Source organism: Natator depressus, chromosome 9 (assembly GCF_965152275.1).
Source record: "Natator depressus isolate rNatDep1 chromosome 9, rNatDep2.hap1, whole genome shotgun sequence".
NCBI lineage: Eukaryota > Metazoa > Chordata > Testudines > Cheloniidae > Natator > Natator depressus.
Window position 1 is genome coordinate 46,458,508 of NC_134242.1, and position 22,467 is coordinate 46,480,974.

The 22,467-nt window shown below is 44.8% G+C and overlaps 2 protein-coding genes across 8 annotated transcripts in view; one reads left to right on the forward strand and one right to left on the reverse strand.

Moving 5' to 3' along the window:
* Positions 1 to 3,252, reverse strand: part of UGGT1 (UDP-glucose glycoprotein glucosyltransferase 1) — a 93,891-nt gene extending 90,639 nt beyond the window's left edge. The window contains exon 1 of one of the 4 annotated variants that reach the window (XM_074964014.1): positions 3,030 to 3,252. In XM_074964014.1, the coding sequence (XP_074820115.1) occupies positions 3,030 to 3,252 (223 nt within the window). Of the gene's footprint in view, positions 1 to 2,866; positions 2,913 to 2,943 lie in introns of those variants that run through there. The other 3 variants (XM_074964016.1, XM_074964017.1, XM_074964015.1) reach the window with 3 other exon arrangements.
* Positions 3,253 to 5,546: 2,294 nt separating this feature from the next.
* SAP130 (Sin3A associated protein 130) overlaps positions 5,547 to 22,467 on the forward strand; it is a 38,327-nt gene continuing 21,406 nt past the window's right edge. For 2 of the 4 annotated variants that reach the window (XM_074964018.1, XM_074964020.1), the window contains exons 1-5: positions 5,547 to 5,671; positions 6,735 to 6,852; positions 8,370 to 8,608; positions 9,599 to 9,757; positions 17,450 to 17,561. In XM_074964018.1, the coding sequence (XP_074820119.1) occupies positions 6,741 to 6,852; positions 8,370 to 8,608; positions 9,599 to 9,757; positions 17,450 to 17,561 (622 nt within the window). In that variant the 5' untranslated portion in view covers positions 5,547 to 5,671; positions 6,735 to 6,740. The remainder of the gene's footprint in view (positions 5,672 to 6,734; positions 6,853 to 8,369; positions 8,609 to 9,598; positions 9,758 to 17,449; positions 17,562 to 22,467) is intronic. The other 2 variants (XM_074964019.1, XM_074964022.1) reach the window with 1 other exon arrangement.

Sequence of the window (22,467 nt, forward strand, 5' to 3'; positions counted from 1 at the left end):
GTAGAACCTTGTCTTTTAAGGTTTCATATACTGCACATGTACAATTCAAGATCTCATGCCATTTGTTTTTTGGTCAGGTAAAGGCATGCCCTCATGTTCTTGAAATAAACCTTCCTATGCCTCATAAAGATGGGGCAGATCTCTTATTATATTTTTGATATGTAACAGAAAAATGAACTGTGTCCTGTCTAGTGAGTATGCTGGCACAGCAGCAGACAATCTGTCATGGACAAAACCACCCCTGCTGTGGAGATGCCGTACATGGTTGTTAATAATAAGACAATGCATGAACTATTCTGGTCAATGGTGGACAACAGAACTCCTAGGAAACCAACCAACCTGATCAGAAACATGGGGGGTGGCCTGAGAATGATGAAGGGGTTGAGCTCCCTGAATATGGCAATAGCATGAATGACTGAGACACACAGAACTTGCCATGGTCTCTGTGAGACAACTGAAAGGAGAATAGGCTGACCTCAGACACTATAAAGTAGGTGTTTGCATTTCCAGTACAGTTCAGCAGCTTTATTAAAAACAATTTCCTCCTTAGAGAAAGAAGCAAGCAGATACCCCATACCCAAGGGTCCTGTCAAGTTACAGAGGTCTGTGAACCTATACACTATACTCTGGAATCTGTCTAGAAATCAGAGACTCACAGGATTACACTCCAGGGAAAGGCCCCTCCCTTGGGCAGCAACTCAAAGACCAAAAGAAGGGACACAGGTATTTATTTAGAATTAATAACTAAAAAGAGACCTATTCAAGGCTCTGGGAACCCTAAAACATTGACAATACAAATTAAGTCCCAGCAGCATTTAAATCAATTCAGCAAGAGCTCAACCTGCCCCTTCGAAAATCTCCTTTCTACATGTTCACGTAGGAAGCACAACCTCAATCTTCTCCAAAAACACATCAAACAGCTGTCCTGTGCAGCATGGCCCGAAGGTCTCCAAATTCCAACTATTTTAGACCAAGGATCATTGATGTTATACATCTATATAGGACCCAGTTTGGGAAACATTTACTAATGTGAATAAGCACATTGGTAAAATGGGCTGTTATTTGTAGTCTGTTTTAGAATCTGTGGGAATGAAAAGCAATATATACAGGTCAAATATGAACTGTGTCTGAAGCAGAACCTGGCACAAGAGAGTTTGCCCCTGTGAAGTCCATGTTCTTAAGCATGGATCTGGCAGGATGTCAGCAGGTGAACAGATTCCTCTCAAACCCCTCATTCTGGAGCTCAGATAGAACACATTGGGGTGATAACAGATATGCCATACATGTTATGACCTACTCCTAAACACTCTGCAAGAATAGCAAAGGCTGGGAGATAGCTCCAAGAGGCATCCTATAAAAAGGAACCAGAAGAAACTGACAGACACTGACACATATCAAAAGTTGCAAAATAAGGGTATCCACATATAGGTGTGTCACAATCATTAATAAATACTGTTTAATTAGATATCATGTATTTGGTACTGTATACTTTCTCTATAACTTGTAGCTAAATTCCATGTATCCTGAGGCACAGCTGATGGGAATAACAGGCTAGGAACCATCAGACTCCCTCATAACTGCTACTAAGCCTTCACAGTTAAGTCAGGACAAACCCAGGTTTCTTTTCTGCATTGGACATCCACCATCACAGCCCCTCATTAAGTCCAGTAGAAATGGAGATCTGGATATTCACTTCAGTGACTGTATTTGTGTATGTTCCAAAGGCACTGGTGAGACCACAAACCTAATAAATAAGGTGTCTGACTAGAACCACTACTTTGAACACAAATTATTTGCTTTAACAGGATGGAGATCCCTTCTAACAAACAACCTAGCTCTTTTGAGTTCTAGACCCTAAAGAACTTTACAAAAATAAGTATATCATCTCCATTTTATAGATATTGAAACCAAGATTAAGTACTTGTGCAAAGTCACACTATGAGCCACAGACAATGTTGGAATTTGGGCCCAGATGTTCTGACTCCTAGTCTAGTACCCAAATTTGTTTCCACATAGTGCATTTTAAAATCAAATATAAATGAACCTGTAAATCGTATTTCTTCATTAATAATAAAGGGGGAGATTTTCAGACAGAAAGAGGAGGTAGATGCCTAACTCCAATTGACTTTCAGTTGGAGTTAGATTGCTCAACTCCCCAGTGTGCCTTTGAAAATCTCCCCCAAATTGTTTCAGATGTGTGAATAAAAAACAGGACAGCATTAGCATGGTTTGGAAACTAATCAACCATTGAAGCTAAAAGTCTGTGACCACATTAACACAATGTACAAGACTGTACAAGACTCTCAGTACAGGAAAGCATGCTCTCTAGTCCATGTATCGTAACAGGAGTGCCAAGGACTGTTGTGGTGCAGAGTTGCTCCATCCCATAACGTGTTTTCTACACTATTGGTAATTTGTTCAAACAGAAATGAACTGCAATGCAATGCATGACTCACTGCAACCCCCTGAGCTCCAAGCCACGCTAATATCAGGTAGCACTTCACATCCTGAATGTGCAAACAGACACGGCTTGCACAGGTGACGCTCTCCCATTACAGCACAGTCCTTGTCCCAGACTCTGTGCCGGCCAGCCCCACGGATGCCAAGCTGAACAACGGCAAGCACAGCAGATGGCAAGTGACACAGAAGATGGTCAGCGGGAACCCGCGAGGTGTGAACCAGGGCGAAGCCCGGCCCCAAAACTCCGTCCATGCAGAACACGACACACGAGCTGTGACCTGCCAAACATCACGCTGCGCCAGAGACCTGCCCGGCCACAGACACTGCCTGGGGTCTGCCTCCCCGCGACAAAGCTGGATCCCCTCTCCACCCCGCACGGAAACGGCAGGCTCCCCCTGTTCCTCACCCCAGCCCCCACAGAGAAGGAGCTGCCCCATACGGGCAGGGACAGCCTAGCCCAGCCGCCGCGTGAGGGACACAGACCGGCCGGCTCTGTTGGCGCCGAGGGGCCGCTCGACCCAGCACGTGACCCACACTCCAAAGGAGGGGGCACGCGCTGCCTAAGGCACCTGCTGTGCGAACGTCCCGAGGCCACGAGCTCCTGCGGTTATTGCACCTGTGAGCGGCCGCCACGCTCCCTTCCGGCTCCAGCCGCCTCCGCTCCTCCGGGTAGGTTCCTTCCGGGCAGCCTGCTTCCGCTTCCGCCCTGAGGCCAGACACATGGAGGACCGACTGCCATAGAGCGGAAGCAAGCAGCGACAGGAAGTGGCTAGAGCGTCGCCCCACACCCATCTTGACTGTGGCGAAGGGGAGGCGGTTGTTTTATGGTGGGTATTTTACCGTTGGTCCTCCCAGCCTGACAGCCAGCGACGGCACGGGAGTCCAGACCATGAGGGAGGGAAGGAGCCTAGGAATCTTCAGGAAAACTGCTCCCTTGGGGAGAGACACGTTACACTCTGCCTGGAAATGCTTCCACCTCCCCCCCCCATATAAGTCAGCTCAGCGTGTGGCCAGCAGCAGCCCCTCAGTTCTGCTGCCCTCTGATCTGCACTGTTGGACCTGTCTAGTTTGGGTGCCCAGTTTTAGACCCCTACAGTACAGCACAGCCTGCTTTGCTGAGGTGTGCCCCCCACAACTGCATGAAGTATGGGAGCCCCGGTTGCTCAGCATTTCTGTATATCAGGCAATAGGTGTCTAAAGATGGGCACTAAAGTTAATACTTTCTGAAAGTTTGCTCCTAGGTGGGAATTGACACCCACATAACTGCGACGCCTCAGCGCTTGGGGGGCAGGCTAACGGCAGCAGGCTGTTTGTGTAACAGCAGAGCTAGATGTGGGATTATAGAGCTCTTAAGATCTGTGTTACTATATATTCCTATAAACTACCTGTTGCAGGTAATGGAAAAATTTAGCTTATTGGTATCTGGAGCAGAGGATGTTTTGAACCAAGCCAAGGAAATCAGAACTGCACCTTTAAAAATCAAATACAAATGAACTGTGCAACTCCTGTATATCCTATTTATTCATTAATAATAAATGGGGAGATTTTCAGACAAAGAGGAAGGAGATGCTAGATCCCAGAAATTGAAGAGCCTTTTAGTGTTTTTCAGATGCATTAGCAGAAACATGAGGCCAGAGGGGATATTATCCAGGCCCAGATGGAAGTGAGCAGGACTGTATGCAGGTAAAAGCCCATACCAGCAAGGCTAAACAGCCACCCAAGCAGACTTTGTAACAGAACAGGCTAAAGCCAAACTTGCCCACACTAAGATCAAATACATCAGAGTAACAGAAGAACTGAATAGCAACCGCACAGGATATATTGGGTCCCGCTGCCGATGTTACTGCCCAGGCTGCTATTGCTGAGGACTCAGTAGCTGTCCAGCAAATAGTGGTCAAGGACCCAAAATCCACCCAGCCTGATAGAGGCTCAGCAGCTTAGGGAAAAAACCCAAACCCAACTATCAACATCCTCAGTGGCACCACAGAATTGGTGGTAGAAGTGCCTATGTTATCACTAAAATATATTCTAAGTAACCGCCACACTGCAGGGGCCCAGAGACAATGCTGCCAACCTTCCCACCACTGGAGCAGCCACCTCTACCCCTCAGAACCCCAGCCTGGTTCCCATCCCAATCTCTGAGAAAAACAAACCATTTAAGCCCCTTCAAAGTGCCCCCCAACCTTCCAGACACTCCTGACCACTACTCCCAATGCTCCTATATTACTGGGCTGAGACTTGGAAGACCTTGGTTCTATTTCTAGCTCTACCACTAGCCTGAGTGACCTTGGGCAAGTCACTTCATCTCTGTGCCTCAATTTCCTCATCTGTAAAATGGGCATAAGGACACTGATCACTTTGAAGTCTACTGATGAAAAGAGCTAAGGTCCTATTATTATCTACATTCCTCTCTCCTCCAAACCCAACCTAACAAGCTCCCATTCCCACAGCCTTCCCCTGTACACGCTATACTCCTTTTTTTTATTGCAAAGTAGTTCACATTTCTCTGTTGAGTCCTAAAGGGTTTGTATGGTAAAATGAGGGATTATGCGGAGATGACTGTTTTATTGAAATGCTGTTTTGTTTATATGAACTTTTACAAACGTTAATAAGACTATGAAAAATAACTGTTTGAGCAGCTGCTTACAGCTTGGTATCTGCCGGGCAAAATAAGAGCTCGCTTCAGGTATGAAGCTATATCCGTTGTGCCTGCCAAGGCGGTCTCGTGCAGCTATGGGAACCCGGGTGAACCACTGCCCAGGCTCGAACTGAAGCCAAAGCCCCAGCGCCGGGCACAGGGCTGCAACCCGCAAGAAGGCTCAGCGACCCAGGGAACCTGGCTCTCGGCTCTCTACACCTCCACGCAAAGCACATCTCGCGAGATTACCTCATTACTACCCTGGATGCAAATTATATATCCGTCAGGGCCCAGCGTCGCCACTGTCCTGGCCAATCATTGCGCAAAATCAGGCCCCGCCTTCTTCCGTATTCTAGCAGGATTGTCTCTGTAGCCCCCTCGGTTTGAACTACGTTTCCCAGAAACCCCTTCGCGAAGCCGTCTTAGTCTATCCCTGCGCAGACTGGGCGGGACAACGCCGTTGTGGGCGGAACCAACCGGAGCCAATCAGGCGGAGGGTGGCTGCGGCGGTGGAAAGAGAGCATCGGTGTCAGCGGCTGAAACGAGTCCGCAAGCGGCTGCGCGAGGCCGCAGGTAGGCCAGCTCAGGGACACCTCCGCGAGTGGTGCGGCCGAAAAGGGGTTTCGGAGCCGGACTCTGGGCGACCGGAGCGGACCCGGCGGGAGAGGATCGCGGGAGGCTGAAAGGAGGAAAGGGGACCCGGCTGCGGTTTCTCGGGGGCCAAGAGCTGCTTCCCCCGGGGGTGTTAGCGGGGAGCTACCCGCGTTTGTTTCAAGCTGCCCTGCGGGTACAAATGGCTTGTTGCTGGGCGCTGCGCTTTATTGCTTGTGAACATCCGGGCTCTGCGCGTCCCTCACAGCAATAGGGGGCGGAATCTGCCGTGGAGAATTGCTCCCTATTGGCCCGTAGGTTCTTATCCCATTGGCTAGCTCTCTCGTGAGGTCATCAATAGGACGGGCTCCCGATTGGTTGAGAGTACTAGCCTTGATCTGCGTTTAATTGGCTCATGGCCTAGCGTGACCCTGGATTGGCGCAGGACTAGTGATGCTGTCTGCGCTACTCCATCCAATCAGCGGAGGCGCGAGAAGCCGGTTTATGGGGGTCCCTGCTGTGACAGCCCCCCTGGCCCGTCGCTCAGGGCTGGTCCCCACTGCAGGCCGGGGGGTGCCCGGGGACTCTCTCTCTCGGAGCTGGGGGCTGGGTAAAGCAGATGTTCCGAGCTGCTGCCGCGCAGCCCCGGGGTCACGCTTGCTGTGCTGTGTATAGAGCGCTGCCCACGTTTCCCGGATAGTGCCCCTCTGAGAAACATCCCCTCGCCCTCCCAAATCTGGTCTCTGTCACCCACAGCCCAGGTGAACTCCGCGCTGCGGGGGATCAGACTGTGGAAACGTCGGGCACCGGTGTGTACCGGTGTCCGGCTTCCATTCCCAAGCGAGAACGTGTCTGCTTTCAAACCAGATTTTTTTTTCCCCATTAAAATTCATGGTCATTCTCCAATTGTCCCGTGTTACAAATTGTCACCTCAGACCCTGGATGACATGGGAGGGATCAAATCTCATCCGAGTCAGCTCTAGCATAGTTAGTTGAAGATATTGCTAGGATTATGTTGCTTTAAAATATTCCTTATCTTGTGCAGGTGGGAATGAGTTCTCAGCAGTTTCCCCGTTCTGGAGCCCCTCCTGCGGGACTAGGACAAGCTCCACCCCCAATTTCCACCAGTGGATCTACAGGGCTGATAAACCCAACAACCACAGGTAAGACAGCTGTTGGAGTTTCATTCTTCCTGCCAAGCAGCTTCATTCTGAGGAATTTTGAGAGAATTTTATTGAGATGATTGTGGATATTTAAACACATCAAGAACAGACATGACTCAAACTCTGACATAATTAGGTATATTAATTTGAAGAATTGTAAGAAGCTCTTCTTCCACTCCCCACATGTCGTACTGGATCAGTGTGGGCTGGGAATGTGCAAGTTGCCTTAGGAAAACAATGTTAGCAAAAACATTTTGACCACAAGCCCCTGTTTAGAAATTATCTAAAAAGTAAATTATAGTTGGTGTAGGACATGCTAGTTGGGCCCTCCGTTGGGGAGGGGAGAATGCAAAGAAATCACAGGTAGGTGGGAACTATAGGGAGCGGCTTCAGAGCAAACCACACAGAAGTAAACATGGACCATGATCACCTATGAATAGAACTGTATGATTAGCTGATGTATTAAAGGGACACTGTCAGAAAGTGGATTTTAAAAAAACAATTGATTTGTCAATGTTCCTTTAATTATTTGCTAAATAAGGCTATATGTCCGATAGTTTTCAAACCCACTTTAGAAATACCTGTTACTGTTTCATTATCTCCATAACTCTTGACTGGTGTTTGATGTCTTAGGTCCCAATTCTGCAATGAGGTCTGTGCTACCAGATGCCTGCCCCGACCTGGAGCTCATTGCAGGATCAGGGCCTGAGTAGTGAGAATTGCCACATTACTGATGCCTCCAGCAGTAAGTCAATCTGATCTTATAGAGTAAGATGGAAGGAAGTATGTTTTCAGTAATCAAATGCATAATTATGGTAGGAGATTCTGAGAGTTGTACAGTAAGTATAAAACAAATTCTACATAGGTTTTGATTGCCTAATAATAACTAGTGTTTAAATACAGTTTACAGCTGAGCTTCTTGTGCTCATATGAATTTATGAGATGGAAATAAAACAGAAATTCCAATTTTAGTCTAATTATCATTGTCATTGTGGCAGCTTTGTGTTTTGATTGTTATACTTTTTTGCTTTGATGCTTTATTCTTATTTTTAATTAGATGAAGTGGTTGGACAATCTTGCATTTAGTGAAGTCTTTAATAAAAAATTAAATTGAATCCATGTCACGAGGCCTTAGTCATTTGCATGATGGTCTTGATCAGCTTATTTTGTTCATTTAAATTTAATTATTCACTTTAAAGAGAGGTTACAATTAGAGGTTTATTTTAAGAAAGACGACTGTGACTTGGGTTAGACCATGATGTGTGGGGATAATCCTTAGGGCTCTAAGAGGAATGCAGAGCACACTTTGCAGGAGGATTGATGACATTCTGGAGACTTTTGTTTTTCGAGCAGGTTTTTCATACCAGGAGTAGTGAATGTCTCTTGTTCAGGAGGTTTTAAACAAACTGCCTTTGTATGTATGCATTTGGCACTCCATTTCTAGGCTTGTGGGCAAGAGTGCATACTTCTTACCCATTTTTATCCTCTTCTTTATAGTTTCTTTTTTCTTTCCTCAGCAGTGAGTGATGAATCTAATCGAGAGTCAGAAGTTGCTCCCAGAGAGCACATGGGCCCTGGTGGCTCTCTACAGTCTCGTGAAGAGAAACAGGAACCAGTGGTTGTTCGGCCATACCCACAGGTTCAGATGTTGGCACAGCACCATACGGTCCAATCTGGTGCTGCAGTTACAGTGACCGCTCCGCCGGCACATCTGACTCCAGCAGTGCCACTTTCCTTTTCAGAGGGACTTATGAAGGTAAAGAGGTGGCTCATGACTGAGTTGATAGTGAAAATTAGCCACTAGAGGAGTTAATACTTTCCCAGTGCAGTCAAACAGCTCTAGGCTAATTTCAGTTGTTTCATTTATCTTCTCTTGACTTAAAATGTTCTTTTCTATAAATTACTTAATTTATTTATTCAGCTCTTTTCTGTGCTCTTCTTCTGTGAATATGTGCCTCTTCGGTGTGGTGCCCCTACTCCAGATGGCAGATTGGGAAACTTGCAGCCCCTAGGCAGCATTTTGTGGCCTTTCTGCTTACTTTATTTCTTAGATTAAGGATGATCTAAATCAATTTTACAACCCCCCATTCCTTCCTGGAAGAGGGAGGAAAGAATGTCAGTGAGATACTCACTTGTACATATAAATAGAGCATTAAAACGAAGTTACGGAGAATCATGCACAAACTAGGTAATTCCTACAGCTGGGCAGAATCCTTTTTGTGAGGATGGGGTTAAGAAGACACAAGAAGGGGACCTTTGTAAGGGATGGTTGTAACTTGAGCAAAGGGTTGATTACAACCATTTTCTGTTTTTCCATCTAAGCCTTAACTAAACATGATCTAAGATCTAATTGGCAGAAGAAATATCGTGCAGAAAATCTAAAGGTTAAGAAGGGAAGAGAAAAGGGAGATGAAAGGTTTTTTTAAAAAGTAAATCAGGATACTGATGTCTTTCTTGTTTGGCTTTTCGGTTGTATTTGTGATGTTTGTTTGTTCTGTGGTATCTCCCAGAGTGTCTAGATGTGATTGGGGTTCTGCTGTGCTAAGTAATGTCCACAAGGAGACATTCTGAAGAGTTGCTTCCTTCCAGTTTCTCTCACCTGAAAGGGACCCATGCTTCTTCCCTTCCCCTCAAAACACACACATCCTGCTAGCGCTATTGATGCAAACCTCACCTGGCTGTGATTTTTTTAGGAGAGATCTCTACTTCCTTGGATTGAATTGTCACTTTTTTTTGTTTCTTGCAGCCTCCTGTGAAGCCCACCATGCCCAGCCGGCCCATTGCTCCTGCTCCACCCTCTACAATGTCAGCTCCCACCAAGGTTCCTGGGCAGGTTACTGTAACCATGGAAAACAGTATCCCACAAGCCTCAGCTATTCCTGTGGCAACAATCAGTGGACAACAGGTTTCCTTTTTCCCTCCCTTGTTATTTACTAAAGTGGGATGTTGGTTGGAAGTTCCTCTGTCCAGAAACCATCAGTAGAGCAGGGAAACCTTGAGAGGGGGATGAACTATTCCATCATTGCTCCCCAAAGTATTAGTAACCACCAAGAGTGTGTGGAGATGAGAGCAGACATCCCCAGCAATGTATAAGAAAAATGCAGCTGAGTAGGGAGATGAAGCAAGGGCCGTAGGGCCCCACCCCATTAAAACACGAGGCCAGTGGTGGGCAACCTGTGGCCCATCAGGGTAATCCGCTGGCGGGCTGCCAGTTTGTTTACATTTGCACGGCCACACGCAGCTCCCTGTGGCCGCGGTTCGCTGTTTCTGGCCAATGGGAGCTGCGAGAAGCAGCAGCCAGCACGTCCCTGTGGCCCTTGCCACTTCCCACAGCTCCCATTGACTGTGAATGGTGAACTGTGGCCACTGGGAGCTGCGGGCAGCCATGCAAATGTAAACAAATTGTCTGGCGGCCTGCCAGCAGATTACCCTGATGGGTGCAGATTGCCCACCACTGCCCTAGGCAGATGACAGTTGCATCTCCATTGGTCCATCTGATAAGCTGGGGCCAAATAAAGCTGTAGAAATCTGTTGATATAGGCTCATTCTTCAGAACAAAGCACAATCCCTTCTGCAAAGGTGAAGCTATCATTTTACTCTTTTAGAAAGCTACTAGTTTTAGTTTTGAGACTCCATTTGACAGAACATACAAGGTGGTAGCATACTGACCCGCAAGCAGACTGAAATAATGAGCATTTTCTTAAACTCTCCCACTGTTGCTGCTCAACCAACGGACATACTAGTATAAATGGATGCTGTTTGTTTGATTTTTTTTTTTTAAATCACCTTGTTGTCTAACTCTACTCAAAGCAAGTCCAGTTGTTGTATTGGTAAGCAACTGGTTTACACTAGTTCTGCTTTTTGTAACCCCACCAGTGCTGTCCCACACCAGACCAATAGAGGGGAACTTCTGAAAGCTCTGAGCGTAGGCAAGGCTTTGGTGTGAATGCCTGTCAAAGAGTTGATGTGGCACCTTAGAGACTAACAAATGTATTTGAGCATAAGCTTTCATGAGCTACAGCTCACTTCATCGGATGCATACAGTGGAAAATACAGTGGGGAGATTTTATATACACAGAGAACATGAAACAATGGGTGTTACCATACAGACTGAAACAAGAGTGGTCAGGAAAGGTGAGCTGTTACCAGCAGGAGAGTGTGGGATGGGGGAACCTTTTGTAGTGATAATCAAGGTGGGCCATTTCCCGCAGTTGACAAGAACAGTAGGAGGGGAATAAACAAGGGGAAATAATTTTGCTTTGTGTAATGACACATCCACTCCCAGTCTCTATTCAAGCTTAAGTTAATTGTATCCAGTTTGCAAATTAATTCCAATTCAGCAGTCTCTCGTTGGAGTCTGTTTTTGAAGTTTTTTTGTTGAAGAATTGCCACTTTTAGGTCTGTAATCGAGTGACCAAAGAGATTGAAGTGTTCTCCGACTGGTTTTTGAATGTTATAATTCTTGACGTCTGATTTGTGTCCATTTATTCTTTTATGTAGAGACTTTTTCTCTACAAAAGAAAAAGGACACTAAACTATCTAAACTACTACATGCCACAAGGGGCCACAACAGTGGTTCCCTTAACCCACCCAGCAATATTCTTAATCTAGCCAACTATACTCTTAGCCCAGCAGAAGAATCTGTCCTATCTCGGGGCCTCTCCTTCTGCCCCTCCATCCCCACGAGCATGATACAGTTCTGTGGCGACCTAGAATCCTATTTTCGACGTCTCCAACTCAAGGAATATTTCCAGCACACCTCTGAACAACATACTAACCCACAGAGACATTCCTACCAACACTACAAAAAGAAGGATTCTGGGTGGACTCCTCCTGAAGGTCGAAACAACAGACTGGACTTCTACATAGAGTGCTTCTGCCGACGTGCACGGGCTGAAATTGTGGAAAAGCAACATCACTTCACCCATAACCTCAGCTGTGCGGAACACAATGCCATCCACAGCCTCAGAAACAACTCTGACATCATAATCAAAAAGGCTGACAAAGGAGGTGCTGTCGTCATCTTGAATAGGTTGGAATATGAACAAGAGGCTGCTAGGCAGCTCTCCAACACCACTTTCTACAAGCCGTTACCCTCTGATTCCACTGAGGGTTACCAAAAGAAACTACACCATCTGCTCAAGAAACTCCCTGAAAAAGCACAAGAACAAATCCGCACAGACACACCCCTAGAACCTCGACCAGGGGTATTCTGTCTGCTATTCAAGATCCATAAACCTGGAAATCCTGGACATCCCATCATCTCAGGCATTGGCACCCTGACAGCAGGATTGTCTGGCTATGTAGACTCCCTCCTCAGGCCCTACACTACCAGCACTCCCAGCTATCTTCGAGACACCATTGACTTCCTGAGGAAACTACAATCCATCGGTGATCTTCCTGAAAACACCATCCTGGCCACTATGGATGTAGAAGCCCTCTACACCAACATTCCACACAAAGATGGACTACAAGCCGTCAGGAACAGTATCCCCGATAATGTCACGGAAAACCTGGTGGCTGAACCCTGTGACTTTGTCCTCACCCATAACTATTTCACATTTGGGGACAATGTATACCTTCAAATCAGCAGCACTGCTATGGGCACCTGCATGGCCCCACAGTATGCCAACCTTTTTTGGCTGACTTAGAACAACGCTTCCTCAGCTCTCGTCCCCTAATGCCCCTACTCTACTTGCACTACACTAATGACATCATCATCATCTGGACCCATGAAAAAGAAGCCCTTGAGGAATTCCACCATGATTTCAACAATTTCCATGCCACCATCAACCTCAGCCTGGACCAGTCATAGAATCATAGAATCATAGAATATCAGGGTTGGAAGGGACCCCAGAAGGTCATCTAGTCCAACCCCCTGCTCGAAGCAGGACCAATTCCCAGTTAAATCATCCCAGCCAGGGCTTTGTCAAGCCTGACCTTAAAAACCTCTAAGGAAGGAGATTCTACCACCTCCCTAGGTAACGCATTCCAGTGTTTCACCACCCTCTTAGTGAAAAAGTTTTTCCTAATATCCAATCTAAACCTCCCCCATTGCAACTTGAGACCATTACTCCTCGTTCTGTCATCTGCTACCATTGAGAACAGTCTAGAGCCATCCTCTTTGGAACCCCCTTTCAGGTAGTTGAAAGCAGCTATCAAATCCCCCCTCATTCTTCTCTTCTGCAGACTAAACAATCCCAGCTCCCTCAGCCTCTCGTCATAAGTCATGTGCTCTAGACCCCTAATCATTTTTGTTGCCCTTCGCTGGACTCTCTCCAATTTATCCACATCCTTCTTGTAGTGTGGGGCCCAAAACTGGACACAGTACTCCAAATGAGGCCTCACCAGTGTCGAATAGAGGGGAACGATCACGTCCCTCGATCTGCTCGCTATGCCCCTACTTATACATCCCAAAATGCCATTGGCCTTCTTGGTAACAAGGGCACACTGTTGACTCATATCCAGCTTCTCGTCCACTGTCACCCCTAGGTCCTTTTCTGCAGAACTGCTGCCTAGCCATTCGGTCCCTAGTCTGTAGCGGTGCATTGGATTCTTCCATCCTAAGTGCAGGACCCTGCACTTATCCTTATTGAACCTCATCAGATTTCTTTTGGCCCAATCCTCCAATTTGTCTAGGTCCTTCTGTATCCTATCCCTCCCCTCCAGCGTATCTACCACTCCTCCCAGTTTAGTATCATCCGCAAATTTGCTGAGAGTGCAATCCACACCATCCTCCAGATCATTTATGAAGATATTGAACAAAACCGGCCCCAGGACCGACCCCTGGGGCACTCCACTTGACACCGCCTGCCAACTAGACATGGAGCCATTGATCACTACCCGTTGAGCCCGACAATCTAGCCAGCTTTCTACCCACCTTATAGTGCATTCATCTAGCCCATACTTCCTTAACTTGCTGACAAGAATACTGTGGGAGACCGTGTCAAAAGCTTTGCTAAAGTCAAGAAACAATACATCCACTGCTTTCCCTTCATCCACAGAACCAGTAATCTCATCATAAAAGGCGATTAGATTAGTCAGGCATGACCTTCCCTTGGTGAACCCATGCTGACTGTTCCTGATCACTTTCCTCTCATGTAAGTGCTTCAGGATTGATTCTTTGAGGACCTGCTCCATGATTTTTCCAGGGACTGAGGTGAGGCTGACTGGCCTGTAGTTCCCAGGATCCTCCTTCTTCCCTTTTTTAAAGATTGGCACTACATTAGCCTTTTTCCAGTCATCCGGGACTTCCCCCATTCGCCACGAGTTTTCAAAGATAGTGGCCAAGGGCTCTGCAATCACAGCCGCCAATTCCTTCAGCACTCTCGGATGCAACTCGTCCGGCCCCATGGACTTGTGCACGTCCAGCTTTTCTAAATAGTCCCTAACCACTTCTATCTCCACAGAGGGCTGGCCATCTCTTCCCCATTCTGTGATGCCCAGCGCAGCAGTCTGGGAGCTGACCTTGTTAGTGAAAACAGAGGCAAAAAAAGCATTGAGTACATTAGCTTTTTCCACATCCTCTGTCACTAGGTTGCCTCCCTCATTCAGTAAGGGGCCCACACTTTCCTTGGCTTTCTTCTTGTTGCCAACATACCTGAAGAAACCCTTCTTGTTACTCTTGACATCTCTTGCTAGCTGCAGCTCCAGGTGCGATTTGGCCCTCCTGATATCTTTCCTACATGCCCGAGCAATATTTTTATACTCTTCCCTGGTCATATGTCCAACCTTCCACTTCTTGTAAGCTTCTTTTTTATGTTTAAGATCCGCTAGGATTTCACCATTAAGCCAAGCTGGTCGCCTGCCATATTTACTATTCTTTCGACTCATCGGGATGGTTTGTCCCTGTAACCTCAACAGGGATTCCTTGAAATACAGCCAGCTCTCCTGGACTCCCTTCCCCTTCATGTTAGTCCCCCAGGGGATCCTGGCCATCTGTTCCCTGAGGGAGTCGAAGTCTGCTTTCCTGAAGTCCAGGGTCCGTATCCTGCTGCTTACCTTTCTTCCCTGCGTCAGGATCCTGAACTCAACCAACTCATGGTCACTGCCTCCCAGATTCCCATCCACTTTTGCTTCCCCCACTAATTCTACCCGGTTTGTGAGCAGCAGGTCAAGAAAAGCGCCCCCCCTAGTTGGCTCCCCTAGCACTTGCGCCAGGAAATTGTCCCCTATGCTTTCCAAAAACTTCCTGGATTGTCTATGCACCGCTGTATTGCTCTCCCAGCAGATATCAGGAAAATTAAAGTCACCCATGAGAATCAGGGCATGCGATCTAGTAGCTTCCGTGAGTTGCCGGAAGAAAGCCTCATCCACCTCATCCCCCTGGTCCGGTGGTCTATAGCAGACTCCCACCACTACATCACTCTTGTTGCACACACTTCTAAACTTAATCCAGAGACACTCAGGTTTTTCCACAGTTTCGTACCGGAGCTCTGAGCAGTCATACTGCTCCCTTACATACAGTGCTACTCCCCCACCTTTTCTGCCCTGCCTGTCCTTCCTGAACAGTTTATAACCATCCATGACTGTACTCCAGTCATAGTACACACAAGAGCTTGTGTAGTCCACACAAGAGCTCCACTTCCTGGACCCTACGATGCTAATAAGCAGTAGTCACATAAACACCACCCTATACCAGAAACCTAGTAACCGCTTTAGTTACCTACATGCCTCCAGCTTTCATCCAGACCACACCACACAATCCATTGTCTACAGCCAAGCGCTGTGGTACAACCGCATTTGCTCCAACCCCTCAGACAGAGACAAACACCTACAAGATCTCTATCAAGCGTTCTTACAACTACAATACCCACCTGCTGAAGTGAAGAAACAGATTGACAGAGCCAGAAGAGTTTGCAGAAGTTACCTACTACAGGACAGGCCCAACAAAGAAAATAACAGAACGCCACTAGCCATCACCTTCAGCCCCCAACTAAAACCTCTCCAATGCATCATCAAGGATCTACAACCTATCCTGAAGGACGACCCATCACTCTCACAGATCTTGGGAGACAGGCCAGTCCTTGCTTACAGACAGCCCCCCAACCTGAAGCAAATACTCACCAGCAACCACACACCACATGACAAAAACACTAACCCAGGAACCTGTCCTTGTAACAAAGCCCGTTGCCAACTGTGTCCACATGTCTATTCAGGGGACACCATCATAGGGTCTAATCACATCAGCCACACTATCAGAGGCTCGTTCACCTGCACATCTACCAATGTGATCTATGCCATCATGTGCCAGCAATGCCCCTCTGCCATGTACATTGGCCAGACTGGACAGTCTCTACGTAAAAGAATAAATGGACACAAATCAGACGTCAAGAATTATAACATTCAAAAACCAGTCGGAGAACACTTGAATCTCTTTGGTCACTCGATTACAGACCTAAAAGTGGCAATTCTTCAACAAAAAAACTTCAAAAACAGACTCCAACGAGAGACTGCTGAATTGGAATTAATTGCAAACTGGATACAATTAACTTAGGCTTGAATAAAGACTGGGAGTGGATGTGTCATTACACAAAGCAAAACTATTTCCCCTTGTTTATTCCCCTCCTACTGTTCTTGTCAACTGCGGGAAATGGCCCACCTTGATTATCACTACAAAAGGTTCCCCCATCCCACACTCTCCTGCTGGTAATAGCTCACCTTTCCTGACCACTCTTGTTACAGTCTGTATGGTAACACCCATTGTTTCATGTTCTCTTTGTATATAAAATCTCCCCACTGTATTTTCCACTGTATGCATCTGATGAAGTGAGCTGTAGCTCACGAAAGCTTATGCTCAAATAAATTTGTTAGTCTCTAAGGTGCCACAAGTACTCCTTTTCCTTTTGCGGATACAGACTAATACGGCTGCTACTCTGAAACCTGTCAAGGAGTTAACACAAAAGCACGCTCCTGAAACTTGCGTTTCAAAGCTCATTTGCCAAAACCAATTTTCAGCTCTAGCAAGTGAAATACCATTAGGTTAACATAAAGTGTTTAATGAAACATAATGTAACATAAGTGTGATACCTACTAAACTTTATTTGTAACTGGTTAGCAAGTACTGTTCACGAATTTTTAGGGTAGGTGTTTCTACCTACTAGGGATTCACACCAATTATTGCCTTTTAAGTGACGTTCCTAAATATGCCTGGAAAGGCAGTTATAAGTGAAATATGGGGAGTTAATTTAATATGTTGCAGTTCTTCCCAGTCTCCCATCTTTCTATTAATTCTGCTGAATGGAGTGATATGAACTGTCTAAAGAGATGAATAGATGCAGAAATGCCACCTGCCCAATTGAAATGGGACAGTGACTTGGAGAGAAAGAGAAATTGGTAACTGACACATACTTGCCTGAGTAGATGTGTGTTGGAGAGTTTCCACTGAAAATGGAAGGAGGCTGCAGCTTCATCCTGCAGAAATGTTTGTCTGTACCCCCCCTCTCATTTGTAATGTCTCTGCATACTGGTGTTTTTCCACAAAACTGTTAAATGTGGTTTGTTGCTACCTTTAACCTTTTAACATGGGCAATTACCTGCAAATGTGATCTTTTTCTCTGGGCAACATTTCTCATGGAATCCTCTTTTTTCCCTGCAGGGAAATTCCAGTAACGTGCAGCATATCATGGCAACAAATCTTCAGATGTCTATCATCCGAAGTAGTGCTCCTGGTCCCCCTTTACACATTGGAGCTTCTCACTTACCCCGAGGTGAAGTCAACACGAGCTGTAAAAATGACTCGTTTTTCACACCTGCTCAGGAAGGCTGCATCTACACTAGTTTCTTTTTTCCCTTAAAATTTCCCACTATTGTTAATGCGGGTATCACTCCAGCGGTAAGAATGCTAATGTAAATAGGACTCCAGATAGCTGCTGGCATTTTAAGTGTTATATTTTCTAAAACTGCCTAGTGCAGGTGTACATGATGGTGCTTAATATGCTAGCAGCCACCAGCACCTCTTCTGTTTGAACACTGCTGGAAAATCAGTGGGGTACTTTAGAAAACATGACCTAGTTTAGGTAGGTCTATTGTGCAAAATGTCATGGCTTATTCACTGCTTGCTCCTGGTTGCTTACTATGCCTTGCAGTCTGTCTCCTACCCATCCGCCACAATATCATTTCTTTTCTGCAGTAAGGTGTATTACTGTATTGAGTGGTGCACATTCAGACTTGTGTCTGAGATAACTGTTTGTTCTAGCTGTGCAGGCTTTTGTCTCTTCTCCCCTGATTTTGGCTGTTGTGGTTTCAGACTCTCTTTCTGTAGCTTGTAAAGCGGAACATCAGTCACTTTTAAGAGGAGAGACCAGGTCAGCTAGCATGATTGCTGTTTGAGGGATAATTTAAGTCTGTCAGGCTTCTGATAGCAGGCTTATCCTTAAGGTCTATGAATTGGGCTTCCAGTCTTAGGTAAAATTAGATTGATACAAAAAAACACCTACCAAAGTTTTTTTCCATCTCCTTGTCCTCTGTACTTGCATGGAGCATGTTGTATGTTTAGATCACAATATTATGCAGTTGCTCAAGAAAGAAATCTAAAACTTACTTTAAGCTCATTTTTAAAAAATACTGCTCTATACTCTTAATAGTGATTTTCATTCACAAACAGGTATACAGCTCTAAAGAACATGCACTCTGGGCATGCTGCACTTTCAGTGATCCTATATTTGTGCATGCAATATGTTGCATGAGAAAAACTGTACTTCACCAAAGTATTTGGGAAAGAGTGTGTAACTGTATTTGCAGTCTTTTACAGCCCATATGGAAGAAATTGCATGTACCCGTTTTTGTCATCATTTTTTGAGCATTTAATTTGTGTCTATTTGAGCCTTGTGGGGAACCCACTTTAACATCAGTTGCTCTTTGTATTTTCATTTAATACTTATTTTATTTTTAGTCTGTTTGCAACGACTTGTTCATATTTTCTTCCTGTTAAATTACTCATTCTAGATAATATTGAGCAAAATCTGCAGAAATGGTGTGTTTTCCATCAAATTATTTGACTGCATATTATTTGGAGTGAATCATTATGTTTGTGATCCTCTTGCAAACACAAACAGTTGATTTTTCGATGAGCTAAAATTGCTGTTGAAATGCTTGATGTTTTGGGTGATAACTAGATTCAGAAAAGCAATTTTTTCACACTGTAGATGTCTGATCATTTTGGCACAGCAAACAGTAGACAGATTACTGAACTGATACCAGGCATTTTGCTGTGGTGTTTTAAAAAATAGCTTCCATTTATTGTGCATCCATCTTTCCTCTGTACTTCAGCAGATGCAGATAGATTACTACAATTGCTAGACCACTTTTTACACATTCATCTAATATGCAGGCTATTTCAGTTACTCCTACTCACTTATTTCAATAGTTTGGAATTGAAAAAGATCAGATTTATGAAATAACATTATTAAATGTAGGAAATTGGAACATAAGAATAGTCATACTGGGTCAGACCAAAGGTCCATCCAGCCCAGTATCCTGTCTACCGACAGTGGCCAATGCCAGGTGCCCCAGAGGGAGTGAACCTAACAGGTAATGATCAAGTAATCTCTCTCCTGCCATCCATCTCCACCCTCTGACAAACAGAGGCTAGGGACACCATTCCTTACCCATCCTGGCTAATAGCCATTAATGGACTTTTAATCCCCATGAATTTATCCAGTTCTCTTTTAAACCGTATGATAGTCCTAGCCTTCACAACCTCCTCAGGCAAGGAGTTCCACAGGTTGACTGTGCTCTGTGTGAAGAACTTCCTGTTATTTGTTTTAAACCTGCTACCCATTGATTTCATTTGGTGGCCTTTAGTTCCTATGTTATGGGAACAAGTAAATAACTTTTCCTTATTCACTTTTTCCACACCACTCATGATTTTATATACCTCTATCATATCCCCCCCCTTAGTCTCCTCTTTTCCAAGTTGAAAAGTCCTAGCCTCTTTAATCACTCCTCATATGGGACCCATTCCACACCCCTCATCATTTTAGTTGCCCTTTTCTGAACGTTTTCTAATGCCAGTATATCTTTTTTGAGATGAGGGGATCACATCTGTACGCAGTATTCAAGATGTGGGCGTACCATGGATTTATATAAGGGCAATAAGATATTCTCTTGTCTTATTCTCTGTCCCTTTTTTTAACAATTCCTAACATCCCGTTTGCTTTTTTGACTGCCGCTGCGCACTGCATGGATGTCTTCAGAGAACTATCCACGATGACTCCAACATCTTTCTCCTGATCAGTTGTAACTAAATTAGTCCCCGTCATATTGTATGTATAGTTGCGGTTATTTTTTCCAATGTGCATTACTTTACATTTATCCACATTAAATTTAGTTTGCCATTTTGTTGCCCAATCACTTAGTTTTGAGAGATCTTTTTGAAGTTCTTCACAGTCTGCTTTGGTCTTAACTATCTTGAGCAGTTTAGTATCATCTGCAGACTTTGTCACCTCACTGTTTACTTTCTCCAGATCATTTATGAATAAGTTGAACAGGATTGGTCCTAGGACTGACCCTTGGGGAACACCACTAGTTACCCCTCTCCATTCTGAAAGTTTACCATTTATTCCTACCCTTTGTTCTCTGTCTTTTAACCAGTTCTCAATCCATGAAAGGATCTTCCCTCTTATCCCATGACAACTTAATTTACGTAAGAGCCTTTGGTGAGGGACCTTGTCAAAGGCATTCTGGAAATCTAAGTACACTATGTCCACTGGATCCCCCTTGTCCACGTTTGTTGACCCCTTCAAAGAACTCTAATAGATTAGTAAGACATGATCTCCCTTTACAGAAACCATGTTGACTTTTGCACAACAATTTATGTTCTTTACTATTGTTTTAACTAATTTGCCCAGCACTGACTTACCGGTCTGTAATTGCCAGGATCACTTCTAGAACCCTTCTTAAATATTGGCGTTACATTAGCTGTCTTCCAGTCATTGGGTACAGTAGCTGATTTCAAGGACAGGTTACAAACCATAGTTAATAGTTCCGCAGTTTCACATTTGAGTTCTTTCAGAACTCTTGGGTGAATGCCATCTGGTCCCGGTGACTTGTTACTGTTAAGTTGCTCAAATAATTCCATAACCTGCTCTAAAGTGACACTTCAATCTGTGACAATTCCTCAGATTTGTCACCTACAAAAGACAGCTCAGGTTTGGGAATCTCCCTGACATCCTCAGCCGTGAAGACTGAAGCAAAGAATTCATTTAGTTTCTCTGTGATGACTTGATCGTCTTTAAGTGCTCCTTTTGTATCTCGATCGTCCAGGGGCCCCACTGGTTGTTTAGCAGGCTTCCTGCTTGTAATGTACTTAAAAAACATTTTGTTATTACCTTTTTTGGCTAGCTTTTTTGGCTAGCTGTTCTTCAAACTCCTTTTTGGCTTTCCTTATTACATTTTTACATTTAATTTGGCAGTGTTTATGCTCCTTTCTATTTACCTCACTAGGATTTGACTTCCACTTGTTCAAAGATGCCTTTTTATCTCTCACTGCTTCTTTTACATGCTTGTTAAGCCACGGTGGCTCTTTTTTAGTTCTTTTACTGTGTTTTTTAATTTGGGGTATACATTTAAGTTGAGCCTCTGTTATGGTGTCTTTGAAAAGTGTCCATGCAGCTTGCAGGGATTTCACTCTAGTCACTGTACCTTTTAATTTCTGTTTAACTATCTTTCTCATTTTTGCATAGTTCCCCTTTCTGAAATTAAATGCCACAGTGTTGGGCTGTTGAGGTGTTCTTCCCACCACAGGAATGTTAAATATTATATTATAGTCACTATTTCCAAGCAGTCCTGTTATAGTTACCTCTTGGACCAGATCCTGCGCTCCACTCAGGACTAAATCGAGAGTTGCCTCTCCCGTTGTGGGGTGTTCCTGTACCAGCTGCTCCAAGAAGCAGTCATTTAAAGTATGGAGAAATTTTGTGTTTGCATTTCATCCTGAGGTGACGAATCCAGTCAATATGGGGATAATTGAAATCCCACACTATTATTGTGTTCTTTATTTTGATAGCCTCTCTAATCTCCCTTAGCATTTCATCGTCACTATCACTGTCTTGGTCAGGTGGTCGATAATAGATCCCTATTGTTATATTCTTATTAGAGCAAGGAATTACTATCCATAGAGATTCTATGGAACATGTGGATTCATTTAAGATTTTTATTTCATTTGATTCTGCATTTTCTTTCACATGTAGTGCCACTCCCCCTGGCATGACCTGTTCTGTCCTTCCAATATATTTTGTACCCCGGAATGATTGTGTCCCACTGATTGTTCTCACTCCGCTAGGTTTCTGTGATGCCTATTATATCAATATCCTCCTTTAACACGAGACACTCTAGTTCACCCATCTTACTATTTAGACTTCTAGCATTTGTGTGTACAAGCACTTGAAAAACTTGTCACTGTTTATTTGTCTGCGCTTTTCTGATGTGTCAGATTCTTTATGTGAATGTTTTTCTCATCTAATCTGGCTCATACTTTATCCTCTTCCATCCTCTCCTCCTGACTAGAACCTAGAGAATCTCTAGCAATAGACTCTCCTCTAAAAGAATTCTCTGTCCGATCCACGTGCGCCTCTGCAGCAGTCGGCTTTCCCCCATCTCTTAGTTTAAAAACTG